The sequence below is a fragment of the Pagrus pagrus genome (genome assembly GCF_965226575.1).
Source record: "Pagrus pagrus genome assembly, chromosome: 10".
NCBI lineage: Eukaryota > Metazoa > Chordata > Actinopteri > Spariformes > Sparidae > Pagrus > Pagrus pagrus.
Genome location: NC_140194.1, coordinates 11,836,802 through 11,860,415, shown reverse-complemented (window position 1 = coordinate 11,860,415; position 23,614 = coordinate 11,836,802). Strand labels below are relative to the sequence as shown.

Below are 23,614 nucleotides of genomic sequence, written 5' to 3'. Positions count from 1 at the left end.
CACAATCACATACAATCTGTAGGTGCATCCTTTCTTTATTGGATCACGTGTGAACATAAATACATTATTTGAACTGAATTTCAAGAGAATTACTGACTTTGTTTAGCCTACAATGATGAACTTAGTACAAGACACTCAAACAGTGTGGATAGCCCTGCAACATTTTTGGATTTTACAATATTGCTGTGGAATATTACCATTGCAAACAGCCCTTGTGGTCTACTGTACTTTGTGTTTTCATTTGGTTACAACTGGGAGCTGTTTGGCAAAATAACTCTTCAAAATCTATTTCGACCTCTATATTGAACAGACGTAAATGCAGCAATTGTGATAAAGACAGCATTATAGAAAATACATACAAAGGCCTGATGTTGTTCTTTTAAAACGTTAGACAAAAATACAGTATATTAACAGCACATCTTATGGTTGTCTGCTATCTGGCTAGTTCTGCCTCAATTAAAACATGTTAACTGCTGATGAAAGCATCAAAAATGACAATAAACACATCCTTTGTTGTTCAGTTGTGCTCTGTGTAAGTTCATGGAAAGTTGGCGAGACTGCAGCACACCATGGTGGAGAAAAAGGCAGGATCCTCGCTGTCCCCATTCACTGTTTCATTTGGGTAATCTGAAGTCAGAAAAATGACAGAAGAAAATGTTACCTCTACTCTATACTGGGATAGAGGCTACTTGTAACTATATGGCTATACTACTATTTATTTGGAGTGGTGCATAACGATCACCTGTGTCAAAGATGACGTGATCAACCAGCGGTCTGTCACTCAGCTGTAAGGATGTCCTGACCTCACGAGCACCGTGGCCACTGGACACCTCGACCCCCCACACTACTGGTTGCTCTCTGTTGAATGCACACAAACATGAGGGATGAGACAAACTGTTCAGGGTTCAACTAATGAATACTTTCATATTAATTAATCTGCTGCTTATTTTCATGATTAATTGTTTTAAAATATCAAACAAACAAACAAACAAAAAAGCTTTCAACATGCAGAGCCAAAATGACGCTATCAGATTGCTTCTTTTTACCCAACTGACAGTCCAAACCCCAAAGACCCTTCATTTACTTCAAAAGCAGCAAATCCTTACATTTAAGAAGCTGGAACCAACAAATGTTTGACACTTTTGCTTGAAAACTGATGGAAATTATCAGATTATTAAAATATGTGCAATTAATATTTTGGGTAATTGTTGCAGCTCAACTGCCGTTCATTACGGACATCGTACCTTCTGTTTCACCTTTTTGACACTAGCTGAAGCCAATTACTAGCTTGCGCTAAAACATGAATTAAAAGACAAACATTTTGATTTTATTTACAGTTTTCTTTGATTTTAATGAAGCAGTTAGTGGGTGAGCTGCATAGGGTCCTTACTTCTGGTAGAAATGACTGATGAGCGCAGGTTTGATTTGCAGTTTGAATTTGTGCTTCTCATCATATGGGGACGTCTTGTAGTGCTGCAAACATGATCTATGAGAAACACATTTTTTTTTTTACTTTACTGTCATCTTCAGGAAAGCACATTTTTGCACATCACACATCACTGGAAAATGCAAAACTGATTTACTGTGTGAGAAGGAAGAGTCGGTCGTAGGGCAAACCCAGGAAAGTGCTGCAGGTCAGGATTATTTCCAGCAGATGGTGCAGTTTCCTGAGTCGGATCACTTGCTCCTGCAGATCAACGTCCGTGCTCAGGTAATAACACTACGGACGGAAAAAAATATCCAAACTCAGAATACTCTAGTTTGATACTCTAATCATTTGAGAGTAGCTGTCATGAAAATAATAAAAAAATATGCTTACCAAGTGGTTTAGAGTAGTCAGTTCTTCACCTGAGAAAAAAAACAGGTGCAAACAGTTGAATATCAAAGCAGTTTGTGTTTGTGCATATGCAGTAAGGTTAAATATTACTGCAAAGCTTGGAATCATTAAATAGAAATAGAGTTATACAGATATTTATTCAGAGGCATAAAAAGGAGGTTACTGATGAGGTAGTTGATGTAATCCTTTCTCATCTTGTCTAGACCCATCTCTAGCAGCATGTGGACAGGGGTGACACCTGTGAGAGACACATGACCGATCTGCTCGTGGTAGGACTGCAGGATGAGCTTGCTGAGGGAGCTGCTGCTGTCTCTGTGGATCTGGAGGAAGTGAAACAAAACAGAACTTAACACACAACAAAACTCAATATTTTCTCAGTGATGAAAACTTGACTGAAACATCTTTTTATACCCAGGGTTTGATGTCACCGTATCTTAGAGCTTCAGTGACCAGTTTCAGGCAGTCTCCGATGTCTTGATATGAGATCACACCTATGATGAAAAGCAAAATGGAGGAAAACTATTGCTGCTTTCTCTTTGTAAAGATTCAAATTAATCAATCAAATTAACCCTAGTTTCCAGAATAGAGGAATCAACTCACTCTTTCTCATCCGAACCCAAAGCTGCTCCACAAAATCCAAATCGCCTCGTTCCAAGAGAGAGTTAAAAATCGGATTGTCCTTCTCAGACTTCAGCTTTGTGGTCTTTAACAAAAGATGAAGAGGCAAGACAGCTACAACATTTATTCTGAAATGAATTAATCTGTGAAGAGACCCTTGATTTTAACACCATCATACCTCAGCTGGTTTTGCAGCCTGGTCCTGTGGTGTCTTTGCAGTGTTCTGAAGCTCTGAAAAAAGAGTTTGAAGGAAAGTCATCTTCTTATCTACCTGTTTGCAATAAATCAAGATGCAGTGATTTTAATCAAGCAGGTACCTTCGAGGAGGGCCTTGGTCAGATTTACAGCTGATGTGCTTTCCAAAGGTTCCAGCCATTCAGTCTCACCAGTTCTCAAACCATCAGCGAGAGTCTAAAATATCATGAAATCTGATAAATGTAGATGTTTATCTGTGTATTGATACTCATGGTCATTCATCTCAGATTACTGTGGGACACAAACCTGAAGAAACTCTAGCTCCCTGTACATCTCCAACATTGGGCTCCTCATTTCCCCACAGGTAACTTTGATATTCTTCATGTGAACAAGAACAAAAAAAAATGACTTGATTTTGTATTTTAAAATTCAACTTTCTATATATAAATAGTAAGCATTTATGGATGGAGTATGTTTTGAGTGCTTACCAGTGTTGCTGTAGAAGACAGGGGTGGGGTCTCAAGGATACTCTCCACATGGCTCCATTTGAAGTCCACCGTCACACTACTCTGTGACTTAATCAGGGTGTTTTCAACAACAGTGGAGCCAAACAAGATGAACCGGGCACTGCCTTTAATCGCCATCTGGAAGCACTGACAGCTGTAAGGGAATGACCAACCATTCACACTGACTTACAAGAGAAGATGCACACTCACTTACCGAGGATGGATGACACCTTCTCTTGTGCTCTTGTTTTAGCTCATCCAAGGTTATGAGAGATTTTCTGTTGACAGTTGAGCCTAGGAAATTTAAGTTGGAATGAAACAAAATGACGGAAACATGGACATGACAGGAGCATCAGTTATAAACAAATATTACTACACTGAAAATGTTTCACGTGTGGGTTATTCAAAGAGGTGTAAAAAAATTTGAGCTATACCTTTGCAGGTAACAGAGTACAATTTGACACCAGACACTTTATTGCTCATGCAAACTGTTTCAGCTCCGAACCAGGTTGTTCCAGCTGGATCAGACATGTCACACCGCACCCACAGAGGGTGTAAGGCAGGGTTGTTCTCCACAGCTGAAACATTAACATTTTGAGATAATGTGTACCAAGACAGCAACTGCCTGTAAAAAGAGAAAGAAAAAACTACATTTTGATTGTCAGATTAGATACAGTACATGCGTTGTACAAGCCTGCTAGCACTTGCTTCATTTGGATGAAGCGTTATACTTATTAGCATTGATCACCTTGCTTTCATGATTGTGAGCGGCTCTGGTCCCAATTCTGTCTGGAGAGCACTGGTATCATCAACAGCAGCAGCATAATCATCATCATCATCAGTGCAGTTTGATGTTTCCGTCATTTGTTGATCATCAGGTTCATTTATTTTTGGAACCTTGTGAATTCAAGAAATAAAAAACATCCTCCAATGGTGAGTTTTACTGGGAGGTTCTTCATGAGATTGAAGGACATAAATGTATCCACAGGTATCTCGAGTTAGAGTACATCCCTTGCTTTTACAATGGTGCAAGTTGAAATTCAAGGCAAGCGGGGTATACAGATTCCTATTTCAGATAGTAAACTGAATGTGCACCATCCCATAGCAACATTAGTATGTCAAAAAAGGCATAAGCAATTGGTGATGTATCAGAAGAACCATGCACCAAGAAACTTCCTACACTTCTCATTTATTCAATGTACACATCACACAGTAATACTTAATACTTATTAATGAGTGGCAGCATTAACATTACTCACAGCTTTTTCACAGATGAAGACTGGCTGGTTGCCACAGTACATATTCAGCACAGGGATTCTGTCTCCATAAATCTTCAACATTTGGATATCCTCCTGAAACCCAACAGATAACTTATCAACATCACTGCTTTGCTATAACATAGATAGGCAAGATACATCAAATTGCGACATATTTGTAGTTTAGCTTCAATGAAATTACCTCAAATCTACACGGATCATTGCGTTCCTCATCTTGAAGAGACCTTCGGCCAAACGAGACAGCAACAATTACACAACAGAAATGAACATTACTTCGACAAGATCGGCATCAAGTGGTTATTGAAGTAATCAAACAGTGAACATAAGCTAACAGGCTGATAACGCACCCACTGCCTGAAGTTAACTTGATGTTAGCCAAGAAAAGCTACAAATTAGTAACGTAAAGCATCCAAAAGCAAACTCACCGCAGAACATCATAAAACTCCTTCGCTCTAGATATCACCTTAGAGCCCATTGCAGGACAATATTGAACAAATGTCCTGTCACAGAGCGGACAATGAAGAGAAAATACAGAAGTTAACAGTTTTTTTTACGTCCCGGTGAAGTTTTGGCTGCTACTGTTGATATTTTGACAGTCGCGCGCTCACTCAGGCAGTGACGTCACGAGGTCACAGGTCATCGCTTTATCGTTATAAAATTAAATATTAGAAATTCATAAACTGAGTCAGGAAAGTGTGTTAATAATACCACCACAAATAAAGTACAAAATGTAAACAAATTAAATGGTATTTTAAAGAAAAAAATGTTACTAAGAAAATAGTTCGGCCGTTACGTTCATCCTGCGCCAAGATGGCGTAAAGAAATAGTCCCAGGAGTATCAACAAACTTTACAGTTATTTTGTCAGACATCGAGAATTTGATTGAAATGATAAAGAAAGTGTTTGCTTCATTAATATGAATTTTATCGTGTGTGTTTCTTCTCGGTAAACAAAACAATGATGGGAAAAAATCTGTCGGCGGAAGTGATAGTCGGCGAGGCGGAGGCATAAACCAGCCAGGGTCATTCACCAACTTCCTTTTCACTGTGGCCGCCATACCAGGTGGAGTGTGTTCTCCGGCGAGCCGAAAATAAAATAACGAAAATGGTGAGAAAATGCACTCATATCGTGGTTAACATGCTGTATTATGCACGGGGCTTATGTCGTTGTTTGTTCTTTACAAATAGGCCGGTACTTTCTGTCTCTGAGACGCGTATTTTTCACATTTAATTGAGCAGTGAGTTGTAATGCTCCCGGCTAGCAAAGCTAACACGAGGAGCCATTTTGGACGAATAGCTTCAATGGTTCAACCAGGGTACACGTGTTGAAAGTTCAGTAGTAGATCGCTAGCAAGTTGGTAGCAGATACCGCTTATTTAGATGACATCGATGTTTTGCTCGTGGTAGAAAGTACTCGTGGCGTTAAAGTGTGTTAATACTCTTGACAGCGTTAGCGCAACTTACAATGATCGGACAAGGTAAGGTTTAAAAACCGGCTTGCTAAGTCGCGTTAGCAGAACAGAGCTAAGCTAAGGCTAATAGCCGCAGATGTGTCAGTGAATTTTCTTAATTCTTGGCGTAACTATGCTGACACTGCTGCGTTTTATACGGTCAAACTTAATTTGACATAACAGTTGCCACGAGTTGCATCAGACTGGCTTTGACGTTATCAGTGTGATTACACACGTTGGAAGAAATAAGTTGTTTAAGTCATGTAATCTTACAGTATTCACATTCATTATAAAGGTCCACTGATATTGGAGAGTGTGCTTTCACCATCTCAAATTCAACATTGTATGTCAGAAACTCAGTATTTCTCATTTTGCTTCCTAGGCCTGTGCCCGACCATTGATCTCGGTGTACTCCGAGAAAGGAGAAACTGCAGGCAAGAATGTTGTCATGCCTGCTGTGTTCAAGGCTCCAATTCGCCCTGATGTTGTGAATTTTGTTCACACCAACATGCGCAAGAACAGCCGCCAGCCTTATGCAGTCAGTGAACTTGCAGGTGGGTGTATACGTCTGTCCCCAACTCACATGTTTTAAGGTTTGCCATCATAGTTGAACAGTCTTTAAAGTGGTGATTGACCTCATGTAATCAAAAATCTGGCTTCCTTTGTCAATTGTAGTTTATGTGTATTTTTGCTTATTTCAGGTCACCAGACCAGTGCAGAGTCCTGGGGTACAGGAAGAGCTGTGGCCCGTATCCCTCGTGTGAGGGGTGGTGGTACGCACCGCTCTGGCCAGGGTGCTTTTGGAAATGTATCCTTTTAAACAGAAATTAGGCTGTACATGTTTTCTTTCTACTGATAAGACTATGTGCCGAGGCAAACCAACGAAATCAGAAGACTTGCAGTGATGGTGTAATTTGCGTCTGACTCTGTGACCAGTGACAGAATGCCTACTGTCATATGCTGGCTCAGATGGTTGACGAACAATAGAGTCTGAGCAGGTATTGGGTACATCAGTACTTGTGTTACTTAAGGATTTGTCAGACGTCCTTGACTTTGATCTAGATGTGTCGTGGAGGTCGCATGTTTGCCCCCACCAAAACCTGGCGCCGCTGGCACCGCAGGATCAACACGACCCAGAAGCGCTATGCCATCTGCTCTGCTGTGGCTGCCTCTGCCATTCCCGCCCTTGTGATGTCCAAAGGTACATTTCAGAAACAACTCCTCGAACATAATGTTATTCTGGAAATATATTTGTATAATGAAATATAACATTTAAAAAGTGCAGCAATAACATTTGACTTGCCATGATGGTGTAATTTGCGTCTGATCCGGTGAACAGTGACGGTTGCCTGCTGTCATTAAGCTGTCACAGGAAATTGATGTGTGATAAATTCTGAGCAAGCTCTGGTAGCACTGTAGACTCACATTCACAAGAAGTTTGTGTGTATGGACATCTCTGGTTGACACAATGGATCTTGTCTTTTAGGACACCGCATTGAGGAAATCCCCGAGGTCCCACTGGTGGTTGAAGACAAAGTTGAGGGATACAAGAAGACCAAGGAGGCAGTGCTGCTGCTGAAAAAGCTCAAGGCCTGGAATGACATCAAGAAGGTAATCTAACACACTGTAATCCATGAATTATGTTATACACAATGAATACAAAGGTAAAGTGGTTGTTTCAGCTTAAAATGTATATATGGTCTTGATATTCATATTGTATGAAGACAGCAGGAATCACATTTTTTCACCCCTCTTTTATGAGAATCCCTTGAACATGTTTTACTCGATGTAAAGATGGTGTGCAAAGTCAAAGCAAGATGACTGCAGCACCTGCTGAGTAAAGCATGACTCGGAGTGCAGCATTTAAACTAAACTTACTCTGTAGGATTAATTGAGAACGGGTCATCTGCCTGTGGTAGAGCATAAGTTTAAGAGGCTTATTTAATTCCATATTAAAATTAAACCTTCTATTCTCAGGTCTACGCATCTCAGCGCATGCGCGCTGGTAAGGGTAAGATGAGGAATCGCAGGCGCATCCAACGCAGAGGACCATGCATCATCTACAACCAAGACGCTGGTGTCACTAAGGCCTTCAGAAATATCCCAGGTGGGTCATTTGGTCAAATGTGATTCATTAATGTGTTGAGTATATGGATATGAGAACATATCTTAAATCTTTAGTCAGACAATGTAGTGACATAGGCAGAAGCTCTGCTTTTCTATAGATGGCATAGTTGTCTATGCAAGTGTATGACTCAATTTTGCATGTTTCAATTTTGAGTTTAATTGTTGTACTATACTTTGAAGGCATCACTCTGCAGAACGTGAACAAACTGAACCTTCTGAGGCTTGCCCCTGGTGGTCACGTTGGACGCTTCTGCATCTGGACAGAGAGTGCTTTCCGCAAGCTGGATGAGCTGTACGGCACCTGGCGTAAACCTGCTTCCCTGAAGAAGGGCTACAAGTGAGTGTTTACGGAGCAGTCGCAGCGTAGTACAAGTAAAAACCAGTGTTGACCACATCACAGTGATGAGCTTCTACTTCATGGTCCGTGTTTTTGAAATTCTGTGATATTTAACGAAGTTCTGAGTTTGAGCCAGAAAATACTTTATTTCCTTAATTTCCAGCATGAGGAACTGAATTCTTAATGTCTTCTTTATTCCAGCCTGCCCATGCACAAGATGACCAACACAGACCTGAGCAGGATCCTAAAGAGCGAGGAGATCCAGAAAGCACTTCATGCACCTAAGTAAGCACCACTAAGCTTTTAAAATTTGTTTTAGCTTGTCAACTATGATGAGTTTCCACTTCAGGTCCGTGTTTCTGAACCCTGATTATTAGGAAGTCCTGAGCGACACAAAAAATAAAACTTGTAATACAGTGGAAGTTCACATTGGTAAGAGTGGATTATATTGTCATTACAGCAAGAAGATCAACCGCAGAGTACTGAAGAAGAATCCTCTGAAGAACTTGAGGATAATGCTCAAACTGAACCCCTATGCCAAGACAGCAAGACGTCACGCCATCCTCCAGCATGACCCTGCAGTAAGTACCTGAACTATTCCAGCTGGAAGTAAAAATTAAATATTGTAATTGTTGACTGACTTTTAAACACCGTGTCTGTTCTCTCCATAGATCAAGGCCAAGATGCTGAAACCCAAGAGAAAGCCTGGAAAGAAGGGAGCACCTGCTAAACCCAAGGCATAAAAAAACTATCAATCTTTTACAGACTGGAGTTCAGTGATAAATAAATCAGTTGATTCAAAAGAATGAGTCGACCGGTCATTCCAAATTTGGATTCACAAGACTTTATTTCACATAGGCTAACAAAGGTTGTAATCTGTCGCCACTATGAGGACTCAAGGTATAAAGCATTATCCAGAATTTCCTTTTTTAATGTAATGGAAATTGAAATTACCATATTTTTGAAAGTGGCATTAATTTAGGTCTCAAATGTTTTTGGGAAAATGTGTCTATGCGATACAAAAAACTACAAAACAAAACCAACATGGAACCAGTGACGACTAATCTATCAGTGTGTCGCGATGTAGGAAACATCCTAAAACTGCTATCGTTACTTTCATCATCTTAATACTCAAACATGTTGTGCTTGGTTGCAGCCTGTTGAAAATGCCCAAATTAGGAAGTTTGGTTATAAAGGCATTAGAGTGGAAGGATGTCAAGAAAAAAACGGCTGCCATTTAAAAAGAATCTACTAAACTCCGTCATGCAATATTCTGTATTCACACTCGGAGCGTCTTCGAAGTCCAGCCCTAGTGCAACCCATTCAGCACCAACTACTTGGAAGCGATCTCCAGACAGCAGGTTGGAGTTTCGGTATGAAAATGAAATGGTCTAAAATTGCAGTCATCGTGGCCCTTTTTAAGGTCTTAAGATTAACTTGTAACATGCAGAAACGTCATGATTACGTCATTTGATCATTAGGGAAAAGATGGCTTTTGAGGCTGGGATACAATGCAGGCTAGAGAGTAGTTTGATACAAAATTAATTTCACTTTATGTAGAAGTTTGCACTAAATCTACCACCGAGTATAAACCACTCTGAGCACTTGTTACATTTTGCCCATAATGCGAGTGCAGTATTTGGAGGACCTGGGGGATGAGGGGTGTGTTGTAGATGGTATGCGTGTTTACAAAGGCAGGTCGAGTTATGGTGCTGGTACTCATCAGAAATTTAAAACGGTGTACGATACCCATTTTTTGGAGGAGTGTAGGCCTCAAACTCTTCCTACACAGTCCCCCTCAAATCCGGGGGAATCCCATGAGTCTGATACTCGCCTGAAGTAATAAAGCCCAAACAAAGATGGCTGCAACACAAGGTGAGCATTGCATTAATGGAAAAGGTGCTCATATGGGTAAGATAAGGAATCACAGATGGATTCAACAGAGGACCCTGGGTTATCTACAAGCAAGATGTTGGTGCCACCAAAGCCTTCAGAAATATCCCAGGTGTGTTGTTCAAATGTATAATTTAAGAACGCTAACACTCAACCTGGTGATTGTTTAATTGTGCTGTTTTTTTTTTTTTTAAGGCATCACTGCAGAATGTGAACAACAGTACCTCCTGAGGTGCACCCCATCTGGCACTGGCATAAACCTGCTTCTCCGAAATTCAAGTGAGTACCTAAGGAGCAATCATGCTGTTAAATTAGTGTAAACATTACGGTGATGAGCTTCCACTTCATGGTCCGTGTTTTTGAAATTCTGTGATATTCAACGAAGTTCTGAGTTTGTGCCACAAGTCGTCCTTTTCCTATTTTCACGAGTTCCTATATGATTTTAATCTTAAATGTCTTATTTATTCCAGCCTGACCATGCACAAGATGACAGACACAGACCAGAACAGGATCCTGAAGAGTGAGGAGATCCAGAAAGCACTTCATACACCTAGGTAAGCGCCGCTCAGCTCTTGAAATCAATTTTAGCTTGTCAACTATGATGATGTTCCACTTCAGGTCCGTGTTTCTGAACCCTGATTATTAGGAAGTCCTGAGCGACACTTAAAAAAAAAAAAAAAAAAAATAATGCAGGAAATACAATGGAAGATCACATTGGTAAAAGTGGATTATATTTTCATTACAGCAAGAAGATAAACTGCAGAGTGCTGAAGAAGACTCCTGAAGAACTTTAGGATAATGCTCAAATTGAACCCCTATGCCAAGACGGCACGCCATCCTCAAGCATGACCCATCAGTAAGTACCTGAACTATTCCAGCTAGAAGCAAAAATTAAATGGCTCTTGAAATCAATTCTAGCTTGTCAACTATGATGATGTTCCACTTCAGGTCCGTGTTTCTGAACCCTGATTATTAGGAAGTCCTGAGCGACACATTTCTTAAAAACTTACAGTTCAGCAAGTTCATGTTCAAGTTGTTAAACCTGAATTATATTGTCATTACAGCATGAAGATCAACGGCAGAGGACTGAAGAATCCTCTGAAGGACATGAGGATAATGCTCAAACTCAAACCTTTCACCAAGAAGGCAAGAAGCATGACAAAGGGAACACCTGCCAAACCAAAGGCATTAATTTATCAATCTTTTACAGACTTGAGTTCAATGACGAATAAATTGGTTGGTTGAAATGAACGAGTCAGCCCTGTCAAAGTTTTTGATTCACAAGACTTATTTATTTCACATAAGCTTACAAAGATTGAAATCTGTCTGCGCTGTAAGGACACAAGGTAAAGGGGAATATCAAGCACACAGGTTGAGCAGCATTTGCAATTATATGATCATTAGAAAAGATGGCTTTTCAGGCAGGCCTTCAACGTAGCCTTAAGAATTCAGTACATAGTTAATTTCACTTGGCATGTAGGTGTGTACACTAAATATACAACTATTGATTGCACAACTTTAAAACTCAGTTAGTACTCAGTATAAACACACATTTAACCCATAATACAACTCCACTCATTGGAGGATCTTGGGATATGATGTGGGCAGTACAGGCCTCACATTGCTGTCCCGTGGGTGGGTGTCCCAGGCTGATTGAGTCCAATGGTGCTGCACAACCAGCCAGCAAAGTCGACCTGTGCTGCCTCAGACTGTTTGATAAAGGGATGCACCTGAAGAAAAGGAAAGGTGTGTGAGATAGTCAAGAGATGCAAAAACGGTTTTAGACAATGTAAATACTAAGTATGCTCACTCACCATCAACTGTTTCAGGTCTGCTCTCTCTGCAGGATTCTTTATCAAACTAAGAGAGAAAGAAAACTCAAGAGTGTAGTGCATTTTAACACCACTAGGTGGCATAATGTCTTATTTTCAGATGTTTATTTTCATTTGTAGTTGATGCCAGTAAATATTGGTACTGAGAAGATATTTCAAAGATTTCTCCTACATACCATTTATTCACGAAGTCTTGAAATTCGGGGCCAAATATCCCAGGGAGCTTTGGTGGAGGCTGAAAATCAAAAGGTTCAGTCAGCACTGAATGGATCGAATTGCAGGCAAATGCATAACCACAATGTACTATCAGGTATGTTCATCATGCAGGGTTCGAAGAAAGTCTTGAAAGTTTGGACACGGTTAATTTAACTGTTAAATTTTAATGGTTGTGAATAAGCTTGAATTTAAATATACTCCTTGAAAAACATGATTTTCACGTTAATCTGGGGTTTCAGCTACTCAATCACTCATGTAAACCAAAAGTCTTTAAAAGGCTGTTTCAGATCAAAACATACAAGTTAATATAAACTGTTGGTAAAATAAAGTAACAAAATAACATCTAAAAATAAATCTTAAAACTTTATTTTATGCAATCGATAGTAACAGTTTAGATGTGATGACAAAGACTTTGAGAGTGAAAAGTTTTGGTTAAGGTACCATGAAAGTGCTTGGGGGGGAAAACAAAGCCGTATGAACCCTGATCATGTCAGTATGTGGTCGTACAGTAGGCATACTCACCTCATTGACTATGTAGTCAAGCAGCTCGAATATAGCCATCGGTGGTCTGCTGTCAGGTCCGTATGCTAGGAGGTAAAAGAAAAGAAAGATATCAGCCTCTGCCATCATTCACTGTGTTCTCAGCACTTATCACTCAAGGCCACCAATAGATGTCACTTCATGACAATGCTTCATTGAAAGGTTTCCTATCGGTGCTTCCATGGAAACGCATGAATATTAATGTGATGTTTTGAAGGTCTGAATAGTGTTTGGCTTTTGGATGAAGTGCTTCAAGCAAACAGACAGACATGTGACACACAATTTTTATAGGTTTGTATGTGTATAATTCACCACTGTTGTACGGTGCTAAAAAACATTGGAAAAGGTGTAAATACCCTGCTTTGATTTCTTGTGATAAAAAGCACTTACAGACCTTTTGAACTAATTTCAGTCACAGCTGCAGGAATTTAAAAAAGGCCACTGCAGAATCACAAAATGAACCAGTGTCCTGTCAGACTTACAGCTGCCTGGTCGCCCAGGAGGCCGTGGCTTTGGGGAGGACTCACTGGCGGCTGCCTCCCCTTCGACTGGGAATCCAAAAATCTGTTCCAGTTCCTTAGCATCAGGCGGCGGGATGGGGAAGCGTCCAATAGCCATTTCAACCAGGGACAGACCCATACTCCAGATGTCCGACTGAACAGAGTAATGGGTGCCCTGTAAACGCTCTGGCTGCACGACACACATGAAATCAGATCATTACTATAAGCAATCCTGACAACAAAAACAAACTATACACTTACATGAACATGCATGCATCTAAATCGATAAAGGGACTTTTTTGTACACAGCAACGAGACGGTGAAATCCTCAGGCTTCAGGCAGGGAAATGATGCTTGCATGCTAAAACAAATTAACATGATTTGAAAGACATTTAAGAAATGTCATTAGTTTTTAATCAGGCAAAACAAATCTAGAACTATAAATCATCTAATTAGTGCTGAATTGTATATACATTTCTACTCAAGATGAGGCCTTTCCCCGTATAAAGCCAGGCCAAGATGATTTGTTTGCCATCAAAATTATGAATAGAGTCTGAACTGAAGACTCTTATTGCCCTAAAACTATAAATCCTACTCGTTACTGGAATCCTTAATAATGTCCTAACAATAACGTGTGAATGAGAGCAGCAGGAAAGGAGGCGCGTGCCCTTTTTAACTCACAGACATGTAAGAGCGGGTGCCCACAAAAGAGTTGGCCATGGAGTCTATGAGCTGTCCGCTCACTCCAAAGTCACACAGCTTGATCTCACAGCGGGAATTCACTAGGATGTTCGAGGGCTTCACATCTGAAAGAGGGACATGCAGTATATAAGGGAACACGATGGGCAAGTGTTCAACAGGGAACAGTAAGCAACACAGAACAAACTGCTGCAAAGACTCGACGCCTGCTGTGCTTCCTTTCATCATCCCTGTGTACGACACTGCATCTTAAAACTCTGCCTCAGGATATTTAAAGCAAACACTGTTATCCATGTGTCTTGTAACCTTTAAAAACCTGATTGTATTCATAACATCGCTCAGTTAACGAAAAAATTAATGACCTCTGTGCATGATCTTGTGTTTCTCCCTCAGGTAGGAGAGCCCTTTAATGACCTGGAAAGACAAATAATGCATATCAGTCGAGCAGGGGTTCTGATTATTTGATAATGCAGAAGAAATAATGTACAAATGCATATGCATCAGTGATACAAAAACAAACAAATATAGCTGTAGTGTGAGGACCAGAGCAGAAAACTCGTAGGAGAGGTGTCGGAGCTACCCACAGCGATGCTGACTTTGCCAAGGATCTGCTCTGGGATCTTGCCTGCCTTCTTCAGCGACTGGTCCAGGGAGCCGCCGTCCTACAGCCGGCAGGGAAGGGAAATATGGAGAGCATAAAAATAATCATTTGTGACATTCAACCAACAAGCTTGGTCTGTGTGAATAAAAGCGAGGTTGTACATGGAAGGAAACCCACTTGAAGCACTCAAAGTGAATGTTGTGCTAACACACTGGCAGCCATTACAAATTAAAAAGATTAAGTACCATATGCTCCATGCAGATGCTGATTTCTCCGTCGCTGTAGAAAGCTCCATAGAAGCCCACAATGTAGGGGGAGTTACACTCGTGTAGCACCTGCAGCTCCCTAATGATCTGATTCCTGATGGCTGGTTTGATTTCCAGATGGATCAGCTGGAAAACAGGAAGCATCAGGTTTTATTTATGTTCTCATGTCACACAGAACATCAATACAAGGGAATTAATCTTGCTTTTGCGTTTGTGTGCACACAAACACACATATAAGAACACTGGATACCATACATGTTATTATAATGAGAAAAAGCTGTTGATATGGACCCATGTGTTGGTTAGTAATTCACACTTTTCAGCCAATATGGATAGATGCCTGTAAAAACCAATGCCTGTCTGATATACCGAAGAAAACTTGAAAGTCGTCCCTATATCCAGCCCTCGGCTTACCTTCCTCGCCATAATCAGACCAGAGGGTCTGTGGGAGACCTTGAAGACCACCCCTCCGTTGCCTGCGCCCAGCTCGCAGATCTTCTCGAAGTCATCGTCCTTCAGCTCACCCACCTTCTGCTTCTGTGTCAGAAAGGCCTCCAGGCGTTTCCGCTGCTGCTCATCCAACTCGAGCTCCTCTAGTTTCTTCTGCAGCGCCTCCAAGTTCGTTCTGAGAAAGACGATGAAGAAAGACAGAGAAATAGATGTGTGATGCATGTATCATCAATGAATTCTTCCCTAAATAAAAGGGCCTTGAGCCCATTTGCAGATGTTCTTCCCCCAAATGAGGCGATGCACCGTGCACACAGACCTTCTGTATCTCTTATATTCATGAAATCTTGGAGGAAAGACTCGGTGTGTGATGATGACTACTCCTGCACGAGTCTCTAGGAACAATGGCCACCCCCCAAAGAGCTCGAGGTTCTTCTGAGCGCTGATGTCGCTCTCCCCGATGCTGTTGTCATGGCGATGTATCACCTTGAGAAATCAATTGTGGAGTCAACTGTTCTGACCTCTCCTCTCGAAACACTGCGTCACAAAGCCAGCCTAAGCTTTCATCGCAAACTTGATAAGAAGGTCCTTCAAAGATTGAGTGGTCATGTCACAGATGTGGTCTGTCAAGTGAATTTTCTGTTATTAAATACTCCAAAAGGTGTATTTGTCTGTTCATGTAAATTAATGGAAACAAGCTCACGTTAGCATTTTGGAGTATTTTTCAGTAACTGTTTGTCAAAAGCTAAAAGCAAGTGTACAAGCTCCTGTCAAGGTGTTTGTCTTCAGCCTCTTACAAAGTTTAGTTTAAGCACCAGTTTTTTTTCCTGTTTTCCAATTTTCTTCAAGCTCAGTGGTAATTATGCTTTTTCAAAATCTTCGTATTTAAAAACGACTCAGTTGAGAGCAGCTAGAGCAGGGCAGTATGCTCTTCTCTCCACTGCTCAAACACACAGCAAAGAGAGGGTTAAGTGGTTTTATTTTTGACAGCAGACCCTGCATATCCATGGAGACGAGGTGCTGAGTTTGAGTCGGCTGTGGGTAGCGTGGGCGTTTTGTCGACAAGAGCTGGGGGCGGAGGAGGCCGGAGATACTGAGAAGAAGAGCGGCCTGAAACACACTCCACACAATACGCAGGTGGGAGGGACTACAGTAGCTGCACACCGCAGCCCCCCCTGCCTCTGGGTGCAGGAAGAAGTGAGCACGATGCTGGCCTTTTGTGCTCCATCCACATAATGTCCAAGGACATCCAATAAAAACTTGAACGCAAAAGAATGAATGTTTCTGCAGCTGGTCATGACGTGCTGGAAAGAAAATGGCACTGCTGTTATAAGAAAAATATACATGTGATTGTGAGCCACACATACATGGTTTTGCCTTGTGACACCGGTTTCTTTAACTTCTAACTGTATTTCTTACACTATATAATGTTTACCAATTAAGGTTAGCTAGAATATGATGTTGCAGTACTGTAAAACAGAAATTCTATGAAATTTTAAGTTATTAAATTAAGATAAATGAATCCACTTAAGAGGCTGCAGCTGTGAGGCCTACACACTATTTCCGCTTTAAGACTGCTGTCAAACCTTAAACATGGATTAGAGTGGACTGAAAGGTGCTCGATAGGTTCAGTGGTTCCACTGGTGATGGTCACAAGCGTCAGTTATTACAGGACAAGTTCTTCCAACTTTCCATCAGCATGGGAGTAGATAATGACTGGATTTTCATTTTTGGGTCAACCTATCTTTCAAGGATCCAAGTAAAAAAGATCATCATAACTTCTTCGCTTTTTTAACATTTAGATTTTGCACTCTGAAATGCACACACATAAGTATAGTTTGATGAATCACAAGGAAGGCCTGATCTTTTTTTGAGTCTGCAACAAAACAGCAGAGTTTAAAGTGAAGGGGAATTAATGCTTTTGCAATCAAGCGTGCCTATTTCTAAGTGCAACAAACAAGAAACGGTTCCTCTGTGGTAACACAGGAAACGTACGTGGTATCTAATGAATGAAGAATCAGCAGCACAAACTGTTGGTGCTGCATGGGTTTTTGATCATTGACTTCCTTTTCACACATTCACACTTGCTTTATTCCTGTTCACCTGAAAAGCAACACCTCTCTGAATAATGAAACTATACATATTCACAGCCATATTGTGTAAGTTTGGATGTATGTGATAGTAGGCTCTTATCCAAGATCTGAGCGAAAAGCAAACTGCCAGAGCCGGTCTACACCAGAACAGGTTGTTTTTATTTGTTCTCAGATCTCCTCTGATAATATTACATGCTTGGCTGGCATTATGTGGGCCACTCAGTACACTTCCCCCATGGCTGCCAGCCATTTCACGCTGAGAAAGCATTTGGCGGGCAGTAATGGCAATTCCTTTTCACCAGAGTGGAATGGTCTGGTTTCAATGAGAGGCTCATCGATCGCATTGAGCTCATCTGCGCACAATATGCAACACCTGTGCTGCTAGCGTGAGAGTTGAATCCTCCTGTGTGCTGGTCCAAGTTACAAAAATAATGTGCTCATTTGTAAGTGTGTGTTCTGAAACACGATAATTTTCTCCCCACTATATAAACACTGGAGGGTTTACCTGAGATATTCTATCATATCATTATGTTCTATCATCCTTACATCCATGGGACATTACAAAATGAATGGTGGCTGGATTGCATTTGAGGGCTCTAGTTTCCAGGTCCTGTTAATGTGCGTGCCGGCTCGCTGTCACACTGTCATGACTGACTGGGACGTCTGAATAGTACAGAGCCATCGTTAATGTCATTAGTAACACCTGTGTTTCTTCTGCTATGACAAGCCGAGACATCTGCTGTGCAGAAGGCCTGATGGGTGGAGCTTTGCTGAGAATTACATGAGGACGTCAAACTCAGCACACCGATAAGAATAATAGAGGTCTGAGAGAGGAGGTTTTATCAGCCAAAATAGGAAACACCCGCGGGCATGAACGACAGCTGGGTAATATATCGAAATGATACCATCGTCATGGTACGAGACGATATTGTCCTGTCTTTTGTGACATTATTTCATCTATACATATTTAGTTATAGCATAACAAGATCCTGGACCGAGTCCTGACAAACTGTAAACTTGTCTACATCTGTTGATTTTATTACTATTCAAAGTCTAACTTGACACTTGGAACAGTGGAAAGGGCTCCCAGAAAAAGATCCCGCTGTGTTTTTTATCACAGTCATTTATACAGTAGAAAAATAGTTCATAGAAAAATTACTGATGTTATATTTGGTTTGCTTGGAATAAGCAGTGCAAATGCTTCATTTCAGCATGCCTAATTAGTACCAATTAAGACTGCGGTCTGCCCTGACGTCTTACTGGTTAAAAGGTCAAACATGCCTCCTCTGCTTATTAGATAATACTGTATAGTTGAAGCTATGGAGCCTTGAGAGCGCACTAGTGTTCGACCATGCTTCATATGCTTAGCATACCATTTTTCCTGTGCTGATCATACTTGTGTAGTCTGTTTAAAGTATTTTGTTATAATTCTTTATCCTGTAGGCTTTTTGAAAAAGAAATGTTTCAGTACGACAAACAATGGAGTCAAAGCTGAGGCATGCGTCAACATTAAGCTTAAGGGTACTTTCAAACCAGGGACCTGGGCCTGGATCAGAGTACACTCGACCCCAAAGTACGGTTCACGTGTACTCAGGTATGGTTCGCATCAAGTGTGAAAGCTACTGTACCAAAACAAGGAAGTGGACTGCTATGATTGTTATGCTATGTGTTGATGAGGCAAGTGCAAACCATCTAGGTGCAGTATCAGAATCAGTCAGAAATACTTAGTACTTAATTTATCCCTGAAGGGGAGATTGTGTACCTACTGTATCGGACTGTGTACATACAGAAAGACATTACTAATGTGAAAGCTGACTAGCTGGCAGGGGGGGGGGCAATCAGACGCTGGCAAGGTGCCAAACAATTATACCCAATGTGAAGACACCGTAAGTGGCCATTTTTAGGAAAAACACAGAGCACTCACACCCTGGCTAACATCCATAAAGATGTTTTCCTCAAGCACACACTTCCATCCTACTACACCACTGTGGAATACAGTTGCCTGGATCTTTATATTCAGTCCTCCTCTTCACTCGTCTCTGAATGTTTCGCAGAGCTCCAGCTCTGCACAAAGCATCTTTTGGTTTCTTAAGTCCCTTGCAGAACCATTGTATAATGTATAATGGATCGGCTCACTTCTCCATCATTCGAGCAAGATAAGATGTGCATTGGTCAGTGTTGCAACGAATGACAGGACCGGAGATCTCTCCATAGAGTGATCCAATGTTCTGAGCGCATCACTAGAACTGCATTGACCTGCCTTCAGGACATTTACACCAGGCGGTGCAGGTCCAGAGTGACCAGGATCATGATGGACATTCACCACCCCAACCATGACCTGTTTGTGAAGCTGCCTTCTGGCAGCTTCACCTTCTACGCAGTGTCATGGCCAGGACTGAGCGTCTGAGGAGGAGCTTCTTCCCTCAGGCCATTCAGACAATAAACTCTCAAAAACCAACATAACACACATTCAGCACACACCGTATACCACACACATGCATACACACCCTGCTACTTTGCACGTGGTTCTTTCTGTAAATACTTTTGTCTTTTTGTTTATAATATGTATATATATATAATTTATTTTATTTTTTCCTATTTAAATTTAAGTCTTTTATTTTATTCTCTATTTAAGTTTTATTTTCTTATTTAAATTTTATTTTCTGGTTGCTGTACTTATACAATTGCATGTGACGAATAAATCCGTGAATCTTGAATCTTGAATCAAAAACTCATTTCAATGGACTATCAAAGCCTGATGGGTCCAGAGTCTAGGTACTAACTTCTTGCCTGATAATGTACTGTGTTATGTGTAATAGGTCTGGCTACAGCTTTCTTCTCATCAGACATACAATGGTTCATTATTAGATAATTCAAATTTAACTCGAAATGCTGTAACTGTGTAACAATAGCAATTGTTATCCCCTGTTCCTTTTTCGTGTGGGTGTGCTGGAGTTTTGCTTTATGCAGTGTTAAGGAACGAAATGTGTGAGGGACATCTGTGTGCCTGCGGAGCAGTCATCCACCATCACTGGTCTGAAACATGATTTGTTTTCCCACAGAGCCTCAGACAGCTGAGAGTTTAGACCCAGATAAAACTGTCTTTTTATGGAAAAGAGGTCTGAGTAAAACCAGGCCGAACGGCTTGCTGTCAGCAGCCTGTCAGGCTGAGTGTCACAGTGCACGATATTGCAGTGTTACTGGACACACACATTGTGAGCTCCTGCTGTGCTGGGAAGAGGGATCCCTCCACGACAAAGACCGCCAAATCTCTGATTTCCTGCTTGTTTCTGCATCGTGACATGTTGCTCCTCGGCCTCAGCAGCAGGAATGTGTGCAGCTCTGGCCAAACATTATGTCATCATCAACAACTTCTACTGAGCAACGCCAAGGCACAACTCCCCTGTTAAACATTATTAACACGCTGATCCTCCAATATACTATCTATTTAGATATATAGTGTCTTTAACATCCACTAATATCATACAGAAAAGTGTATAGAGAAATGTATATATTGGACTTAATACATTACTTTTATGGAAGCTCTCTTCAATTTCTAATTCCATTTGATCGTTCCTACTTAAATGTGAGAATTTGCTGCGTTTCTTTGTCTTAAATAATAACAACCTGCATGTACTTGTGTTAAACACTGTTGGTCAGACAAAAAATAACAGGTTGATTAAAAAAAAAAAAAAAAAAAAGAAAATTGTTAGATTCATTCTTGGTTGCAGCTCTGTGAATTCATTCTAAAATGCTGAGTTGTAGAAAGTCACCTAAATGTTTAATGCGTCATTATACTGAGATTTAAGATTTTGGTCTGTTGCTTATTGAGTTATTTATCGCAAAAGACCCAGATGGCCTTCAGAAGTATGATGTAATGATGAAACAATGAAATATTCCTCCTCTTCAACACGTTAGAAAGCCAGCCATCACGAGGGATGACATGTTATGTAATTCTCATCTCGACTGATCCAGCTTGTTGCCGGACTGACTGGGCTTTTTCTCCGTGAACTGAGATCTGTGCGAGCATGGTGTCACAACAGTTTAATGTCTCCATTACTGTGTTTTGTCAAACAGTGGTGGGAACAGAGCGGCACAAAACTTCTAAAACGCGCAGAAATATTATTCTACACGCTGCCTCTCTGCAAAGGTCAATCTCTGACTAATCACGATGCCTCAGTTCCATCAAGTGTATCAGCGTACACAATACCAGGACCTCGGAACGAAATGTAAATGGGATGCGGTCGCATATAATGTTATTACTCACACCTGTGCTTTTCTTGCTACGACAAGCTGTGAAAAAGGTCCATTAACAATGATATTTAGACTTTCTCTGTAACAGAACTGATGCATGAAACCAGGTAGTAAAATATGAAAAGTAAAAATATAAATTGGAAGGCAGCCGTAATATTTAGTTTAAGCTACTGCATGACACAATTAGTTGATCAAGCGTAATGTGATAATCAATTAACCCTTTGGAGGAAGATTTACTGGTGCCAGCTTCTAAGATCTGAGGATTTGCTGGCTAGAGGTAAAACAACTTGATTGAATCAGCAGAAAATGTATCAGCATCTATTATGGTGATTGCTGAATCATTTAAAGGATAATTACGCCTGAAAATGAAAATTCAGTCATTACTCGCTCTGATGCCGATGGAGAGCCAGGTGAAGTTTCATAGTCCACAAAACATTTCTGGACAGCAAAACATCATTGCAGCATTCTCCTCAACAACTGAAGTGGATGGGGATTTGATTTTACTTTGACATAAATGGCTCCATACAGGCCGTCCGGCATAATCCAAAACTCTAATAGACCTGAGATCCTGACTTGATTTGAAAAGATCTTATTTACACAATTGATCAAGCTAGACGAACTAGTGCACGCACTTCATACCAGGTGTGCGCTAATGCTTTTAGCTCAGCAGCTACAGTGAAGATATATTTTTAGCATACGAAAATGAAGATTTTTTTTGGGTGAACTCGTCCTTTAAGCTGTTCATCAAGCATAAATGCAATTTGCTGGCTCCACCGTCTCAAATATGAGGATGTGCAATTTTTCCCCGTTTCGATATTATTGAATCTTTGTGTTTTGGACAATGAGCCTGTTGGGAAATGCTGTTTAAAGAAGTCAGCTTGGTTCTCTGGGGTATTTTCTTACATTTTCTAGTCTAAATGGTTAAATGAAAAAAAAAAAAGAGACTTAATGATATGAACTTATTAATATTAACCACAGTCTGTACATCTCTCCTCTTCTTAGACACAAGTCATTTGAAGAATTCAGCCTGGGCTCTGGGAACTTGATCAATTATTCAATCAATAATTAATACATGTTAATCGATACGAATGGAGACAATCATTAGTTGCAGCCCAAGAGCAACCCTTAGTGAGCTTACACACACACACACACACACACACACACACACACACTAGAGACCTAAAAAGGAAGTTTACACACACTGTAAAGGGAATATACTGTTATCTGTGTGTTACTGCGCCTGTCACTATTATTATTACTGCATATTGAACATGAACATGACATAAATGATCAATCAGATGGTCGTTATCAATATCTCTCATTGAGCAGTCTGACTGTCAGAAGCAGATGAATATCGACACTCACTCTGTGGCTCCAGTGCCGTTGATAGTGTTCCCATCGGGGATGGGGTTGAGCTGGATCGGCTCTGGCTTCCTTCTCTTCTGCATGTTGCACACAAGGAAGCAGCTGGTGCACAAACACACGGGCGATGGATGGAGCCGTGCAGAGAAGGAGCACTGCTGACACACACTCACACACACTCACACACTCACACTCAGGTTAGTGGACAGGGTCTGACAGGAGGAGGAGACACACGGCGGTGCGGTCATGAGCTGGAGGGACTGATATTCTTCTTAATGGGTGGATGTGAATGATCCGGGAGATGAAACGTCACAAAAATATTTACATTCGTCTTCCGGACGGCGTGGCTGTGCTTGGGACAGCGCCCCCTCTGCTGGTGCTGGGTGGTATTACGGTTTCCATGCTGCAACCAAAACAAGAGGTGGGAGCAGGACTCAGGGTTATTGTTATATTTTATATGGTTGCTATTTTTGACGACAGCTTTTTTGACTACAATTTAAAACCAGTGGGCTGCATGATATGTATTTTATGGTCTGACTCTACTAAATCTTTCATTTTATTTCAT

At 40.9% G+C, this 23,614-nt stretch overlaps 3 protein-coding genes and 1 long non-coding RNA gene across 4 annotated transcripts; 2 read left to right on the top strand and 2 right to left on the bottom strand.

The window, feature by feature from the left end:
* Nucleotides 1–17: 17 nt before the first annotated feature.
* Nucleotides 18–5,027, bottom strand: zwilch (zwilch kinetochore protein). The gene is made up of 18 exons (XM_084365011.1): nucleotides 4,859–5,027; nucleotides 4,615–4,657; nucleotides 4,416–4,508; nucleotides 3,905–4,053; nucleotides 3,591–3,781; nucleotides 3,371–3,450; nucleotides 3,139–3,294; nucleotides 2,957–3,028; nucleotides 2,773–2,866; nucleotides 2,634–2,686; nucleotides 2,438–2,540; nucleotides 2,249–2,328; nucleotides 2,001–2,157; nucleotides 1,820–1,848; nucleotides 1,584–1,720; nucleotides 1,391–1,486; nucleotides 743–858; nucleotides 18–627 (listed from the first exon to the last, which is right to left on the bottom strand). Exons 1-18 carry the CDS (start codon nucleotides 4,906–4,908, stop codon nucleotides 539–541), a joined length of 1,788 nt encoding a protein of 595 aa, XP_084221137.1. The 5' UTR covers nucleotides 4,909–5,027; the 3' UTR covers nucleotides 18–538.
* Nucleotides 5,028–5,430: 403 nt separating this feature from the next.
* On the top strand, nucleotides 5,431–9,152 carry rpl4 (ribosomal protein L4). The gene is made up of 10 exons (XM_084365071.1): nucleotides 5,431–5,539; nucleotides 6,265–6,436; nucleotides 6,584–6,690; nucleotides 6,945–7,083; nucleotides 7,369–7,493; nucleotides 7,860–7,989; nucleotides 8,190–8,346; nucleotides 8,548–8,631; nucleotides 8,807–8,927; nucleotides 9,018–9,152. Exons 1-10 carry the CDS (start codon nucleotides 5,537–5,539, stop codon nucleotides 9,087–9,089), a joined length of 1,110 nt encoding a protein of 369 aa, XP_084221197.1. The 5' UTR covers nucleotides 5,431–5,536; the 3' UTR covers nucleotides 9,090–9,152.
* A 1,655-nt stretch (nucleotides 9,153–10,807) lies between these two features.
* LOC311264308 lies at nucleotides 10,808–11,490 on the top strand. The gene is made up of 2 exons (XR_014623445.1): nucleotides 10,808–11,095; nucleotides 11,304–11,490. It is a non-coding gene; the product is annotated as an uncharacterized lncRNA (long non-coding RNA).
* A 13-nt stretch (nucleotides 11,491–11,503) lies between these two features.
* map2k1 (mitogen-activated protein kinase kinase 1) lies at nucleotides 11,504–23,334 on the bottom strand. Its single transcript, XM_084365070.1, has 11 exons — nucleotides 23,053–23,334; nucleotides 15,308–15,518; nucleotides 14,873–15,019; nucleotides 14,611–14,688; nucleotides 14,389–14,440; nucleotides 14,009–14,133; nucleotides 13,310–13,517; nucleotides 12,810–12,874; nucleotides 12,248–12,306; nucleotides 12,054–12,099; nucleotides 11,504–11,969 (listed from the first exon to the last, which is right to left on the bottom strand). Exons 1-11 carry the CDS (start codon nucleotides 23,133–23,135, stop codon nucleotides 11,856–11,858), a joined length of 1,188 nt encoding a protein of 395 aa, XP_084221196.1. The 5' UTR covers nucleotides 23,136–23,334; the 3' UTR covers nucleotides 11,504–11,855.
* Nucleotides 23,335–23,614: the final 280 nt, after the last annotated feature.